Source organism: Megalops cyprinoides, chromosome 21, assembly GCF_013368585.1.
Source record: "Megalops cyprinoides isolate fMegCyp1 chromosome 21, fMegCyp1.pri, whole genome shotgun sequence".
Classification (NCBI taxonomy): domain Eukaryota; kingdom Metazoa; phylum Chordata; class Actinopteri; order Elopiformes; family Megalopidae; genus Megalops; species Megalops cyprinoides.
Genome location: NC_050603.1, coordinates 992,501 through 998,522, shown reverse-complemented (window position 1 = coordinate 998,522; position 6,022 = coordinate 992,501). Strand labels below are relative to the sequence as shown.

General features: G+C 50.6%; 1 protein-coding gene across 1 annotated transcript; it reads left to right on the top strand.

Annotated features, from left to right (window-relative positions):
- Positions 1 to 216: 216 nt before the first annotated feature.
- Positions 217 to 4,867, top strand: dazl (deleted in azoospermia-like; the record flags this gene model as incomplete). Its single annotated transcript, XM_036516251.1, has 8 exons — positions 217 to 351; positions 433 to 524; positions 727 to 778; positions 1,869 to 1,935; positions 2,527 to 2,663; positions 3,914 to 3,991; positions 4,207 to 4,257; positions 4,823 to 4,867. Coding segments are annotated over 8 exons (657 nt in total), but the record flags the coding sequence as incomplete, so codon positions are not given.
- Positions 4,868 to 6,022: the final 1,155 nt, after the last annotated feature.

The following is a 6,022-nucleotide window of genomic DNA, read 5'->3' as shown; positions in this document are numbered from 1 at the left end:
TGACTGGATCGTAATTTTCCCTGCTGGGCTTCGCAGCTAGTCTCTTAGCTTACGATCGTGTGTGAAATCCCGCTGTCTGGCCAGCTTTCTTTACACTTTATACTTTTACTACTCTTATTCAGCCACCTTGCTGTTCGTAGATCAGTGTCTTCGTTAGCGTCGTAATTTTGCTCGTTAGCCGCGTATTAACACTCCCAGTGGTGAATTTCTCTGCTGCTTCTCAAACAGGAGATTCACAAATCAAGGAACGGATGTCAGATGTCGAGTTCATTGAAGCTGTCCAATGGCTTTATTTTACCCGAGGGTAAGATGACCCCCAACACGCTGTTCGTTGGCGGGTTCGACATGAAGGTGAGTTGTGCAGGCGGGGACCTGTGGCTGCCGCAGCGCCAGGTGGAGGCGCTGTTTCCTACTGTCGCTTTGCGCTTGCAGGTGGACGAGAACGAAATCAAGGACTTCTTTGCCACATACGGCCCAGTGAAAGAGGTGAAGATCATCACGTACCGCGGCGGTATATGCAAAGGGTGAGCTGCAGACCGCCCCGAAACGAGCACCGTGTCATGGCTGAGAGCACTTTAATGTGACAACTCGTGCGTCGGTTATAGTGCAGTGTTTCTGAGAAATCCGTGTTAGATTTAATTAACTGTAGGTACCTGTTTAAATCCTGTGATCATTTTTTGCGCCGGGAAAGAAATGTTTTGTGAGCACTCTCTCTCTTCCTTGAAGTTATGGCTTTGTGTCCTTCAACGAAGACGTGGATATTCAGACTATCATTGAGGTGAGCGCTTAATTCCCTACATTATGGGGGGGTAATAGGTGTTGGTTTAGTTATAGCTGTATTTTTTCCGGGAATGCACTTGTGGCGAATCTGCTGTCTCTGAAAATGTCGGTTATTCTCTGAGCATGGGCCCACAGGAACATCAAGGTACAGATCATGTGTAACCTTAAAGGGTGTCTCTGTTCGTAGCTACAGTCCTGTGTAATATGATATAGTTTGATATTAAGTGTTGCGTGTCAGCCAGACCTGGGCAGTGCAGTTTGCAGCAGGTTGCTGTTTGTATATGAACTACAGGAGCTGTGCAATAGTTAGCCAGCTTTGTGGCTTCGTGGCTAATGGCAAGCAAAGGTTGGCTGGTTGGCTGGCTAGATAGGCGTCCCATTTAGCCAATTATTTAATTTGTATTTGTAATATAAAGCCAGCCGTATTGTTAGGTTGCCACTGGATGGACCTTAAAGGCCACGGTGCTTCCCGTAGAAGCAGTAATGCCTATCTCGATGGATTACTTTTGGCTGCAGTAATAAGGGGTATTGCATAAGCAACCTGCACTTCAGGAGCTGAAACCCTCATGGTGTGAGGATGGCTCCCACGACGCCCCCTAGTGGTAGCCACGAAGTGCAAGTTTGACTTTCTTAGTTTTGTTTCCAGTTCAGTTCAGCCAATCAACCAAGGCTGGAGCTGCTATAAACTTATGTGATGTTAATGTTAGTATTCACACCTGACTGGCAGGATAAAGGCCTGCTGAGGGTGTATTAGTACCTCCTGCAGGGTTCAGCAGTGAAAATCCGCAACCTGTGTGGTAAAGCTGTTGGGCCCAGAACCTGTGTAAGTGTGTAGAATAGAGATCAGGCAGTTGCAGGGGCTTAGCTGACAAAAATAGGCCATGTGATATATCGGGAAGGGATTGATAAACCCTTAGTCAGATGTGTTTATTGGAGTTGAGTTCTCTCGGTGTGTTACAGTGAGCAGGATTCAACTGCTGAGTTCCTGCTCTCACCAGATGGGAAAGAAATGGCAGTGGAGGTACATCTGTGTTTTTACCATGAATTGTGGGTGTTTAACTGACCCTTGACCTCTGACCTGTGAGCAGCAGCAGCTGAGCTTTAAAGGGAGGAAGCTGAAGCTGGGTCCGGCCATCATGAAGGAGCGAAGCTCACGTGAGTCTCAGTGGCTGCATTATACTCTCAGCTGATCCTGGATCAGGGCTGAGCTGCTGGTAGATCTGCTGAAAGGGCAGAACTGGGTAGCCTGTGTGTGTGTACAGTGGGGGTTTGGGGGTGCGTGTGTGTGTACAGTGGGGGGTTGGGGGGTGCGTGTGTGTGTACAGTGGGGGTTTGGGGGTGCGTGCGTGTGTACAGTGGGGGGTGCGTGCGTGTGTACAGTGGGGGTTTGGGGGTGCGTGCGTGTGTACAGTGGGGGTTTGGGGGTGCGTGTGTGTGTACAGTGGGGGTTTGGGGGTGCGTGCGTGTGTACAGTGGGGGGTGCGTGCGTGTGTACAGTGGGGGTTTGGGGGTGCGTGTGTGTGTACAGTGGGGGTTGGGGGTGCGTGTGTACAGTGGGGGTTGGGGGGTGCGTGTGTACAGTGGGGGTTTGGGGGTGCGTGCGTGTGTACAGTGGGGGTTGGGGGGGTGCGTGTGTACAGTGGGGGTTGGGGGGTGCGTGTGTACAGTGGGGGTTTGGGGGTGCGTGCGTGTGTACAGTGGGGGGTTTGGGGTGCGTGTGTGTTCAGTTGGTCTCGCCCCTCTCAGGTTCGGTGCAGTCCCCGCTCGTGGGCCCGTCTCCCTGGATGGGGCCGACGCAGTACGTGTACTGCAGCTGCTGCACTCAGCCAGGAGGGGGCGCCCCGCCCCCCGCCATGCTGAACGGAGGCGTTCAGTACATGCAGGTACTGCACACAGCACCTCATCTCACACACATGCGCACAGCACCGCATCACACACACATGCGCACAGCACCGCATCACACACACATTCACACACGTGCACAGCACCGCATCACACACACATGCGCACAGCACCGCATCTCACACACATGCGCACAGCACCGCATCGCACACACATGCGCACAACACCACATCACACACACATGCGCACAACACCGCATCACACACACATGCGCACAGCACCGCATCACACACACATGCGCACAGCACCGCATCACACACACATGCGCACAGCACCACATCACACACACGTGTGCACAGCACCGCATCACACACACATGCGCACAGCACCGCATCACACACACATGCGCACAGCACCAAATCACACACACATGCACACAGCACCACCTCACACACACATGCGCACAACACCGCATCACACACACATGCACACAGCACCGCATCACACACACATTCACACACATGCACACAGCACCGCATCACACACACGTGCACACAGCACCGCATCACACACACATACACACAGCACTGCATCACACACACATTCACACACATGCACACAGCACTGCATCACACACACATTCACACACATGCAGACAGCACTGCATCACACACACATTCACACACATGCACACAGCACCGCATCACACACACATGCGCACAGCACCGCATCACACACACATTCACACACATGCACACAGCACCGCATCACACACACATTCACACACATGCACACAGCACTGCATCACACACACATTCACACACATGCACACAGCACTGCATCACACACACATGCACACAGCACTGCATCACACACACATTCACACACATGCACACAGCACCGCATCACACACACATGTGCACAGCACCGCATCACACACATGCACACAGCACCGCATCACACACACATTCACACACATGCAGACAGCACTGCATCACACACACATTCACACACATTCACACAGCACTGCATCACACACACATGCACACAGCACCGCATCACACACACATTCACACACATCCGCACAGCACTGCATCACAAGCAGTGCCAAGAGCAGTGGTCACAGACACCATTTCCACACAAGTCCTTTCAAACAGCTCAAGCAATAGGGATTAGAAGGGAATACCTGTGTCCTTATGGAAGGTAGTGGCCCGCCTGCAGTGTGAGTGTCGGTGTTGAGCTGGTGTGCTGCAGCAGTGCTGAGTCTCCCCTCCGTTCTGACTCTTCCCAGCCGTACTACTCCAGCATGCCCGGGGTGCTGATCCCACAGGTGCCCATGAGCTACTCACAGGCTGCCTACACATACCAGGTAAGCTCTCGCCTCAGCCCAGGCTGATACCAGCGTGCCGTTGGCTAGCTTCAGATGGCTTATAGCCAGGCAGCTTAGCCTAAACACAGCCATTCCTCAGGGTAGCTTCACTGGCTGCTCTTTGATCTAGTCAGCTGCCCCTCTGGCTCATCAGGACATAACGTGGTCCAAACCATACATCCCTTTCTTTCCTCTTCACCCCCCCCCCCCCCCAGTATGCATCTCCACACTGGTCTGGAGAACAGCGGACCCGACTGGTGAATCAGGTGAGCGTTTCATATTTCCATAGCGCTGCTGTTACCAGTGCAGTTTGGCCTACTTTACTGCCTTTCACCACAGGAGTGTTAGCCATGTAGCATCTCTGAGGTTGGAGACAGCAGTGTGTTTGGCAGTTTGAGATTCGCAGCAGGTTAGTGCAGTGAGTGAGAGCTGGCCTGTGAGAGCGGTTTCCATGCGTAGTGTGGATAGGTAGCGTTGACTAACAATCTTACTGTGTCCTTTGTTCATCACACTGGTGGGCCAAGTTGTTCCTGCATCAGATCTATCACAGAAAATCTTCTCCCACTGTCCTCTTCCCTCCCAGTTAATGCCACTAGAGGACAGTGTTGCCTAAGTCCAGCCTGTGGGTCTTGATTGGTTGTTTCTGAATTGCTTGGATCTTAATTTTGGAGCCCAAGTTTCAATAGAAACTAACAAAGGTTAAAACGAAAACGTTTGTGATGTACATCGGCTGCTTTTCTCACGCGCTTGATTTTGACGCTACTCCTCTCGGCATTGCCATAGGCGTGCGTGTGTGTGTGTGTTCTGTGATAACTGTTTCATCCTTTGCAGAATTTTGTGGACTGTGGAGTCCAGACGCTGTTGACTCTCCTGTAGCCCCACCTCGGTTTTTTCCCAAGGTGAGTATCTCACGTTCTGCCAGTTTAGGGTGTCTGCCTCCTCCAGCATTATTTCCAAATGCTTCAGATTGTGTGCTCGCTGAGGGGTGGGAGTTTATTATCCCCCTTAAGAGGCTAAACTCCCAGAGGGTTCAATTTAAAGTGAGTCCTTTTAATATCCCGTCTGATGTTAGCCTTTTAAGTTCTCTATCAAAGTGTGCTGTTCCTTTCAGATCCATACTGCTTCTCCAGCAAGCCCTTACTGTTGCCATTGAAAGCCTCAGTGGTAGGGTTTGTGAAGTGTCCGCTTCTCCCCCTAAGACGAGGCTGTTGTCCCCAGGGCCGGCGCACCATGGTGCCTGGCGAAAGACGATGTGTCTCGACAAGAGAGAGAAGCACAAAGACTTTAAAGTGTCAGGGCGTCCTCTGCGAACATTTTAACTCAGAGGGCAGGGAGAGCCGCCACACGCCAAACCCTGCAGGCTCTGAGGGAAGCTTCGTCGCCTCCACCCCTTTTAAAGTGCTGACAGACCGAGGGGAAAGGAGGGGAAATGCTGCCCCATTTCTTTACTTGTCCCCCACTCTGGATGTGTGGTGGGGGTGATTTTTTTGTTTGTTTTCCTTGTGAGCCGAAAGACTTTTAAATCTCACCTACAGTATTTATTTGGTTTTTGTCTGTGTGTCTGTTTACTTTTAATGTCTTACACTTACTCTATTTCTAGTGCTCTTAGTTCATTTTTTAAGATGAGCTGATAAACTGGTGAAGAAGCTTTGTTCAGATTCATTGTTCTCCTCTTTATGGTTTTGATAAATTAGGCCAGTTCTGCCAGCTTTGCCAATGCCGGAATCAACCCTTAAGGAGGTACAGATTGTCTTTGCTGCTTTATTTAAACCCTTGGGTATAATGCAAGTAACTGTCAAAAGAGGCTTAGTTTGGTGTTTTTCTTTTCTTAAATTGACATCACTGAAACGTCATAAATTTAGTACCAACTTAAGCTCTGGTGAGATGGAATTGTACATAATTTGAGTTCTGTGACACTAATCACTTAAATGCTCACTGTTAGTGTTTTGTGTCCCCTGTGTTAATGCTTCTTAGTGACAGATTGTGAGCCTTTGTGCCCAAGACCAATCATAGCGTCAATACCACTGGAGT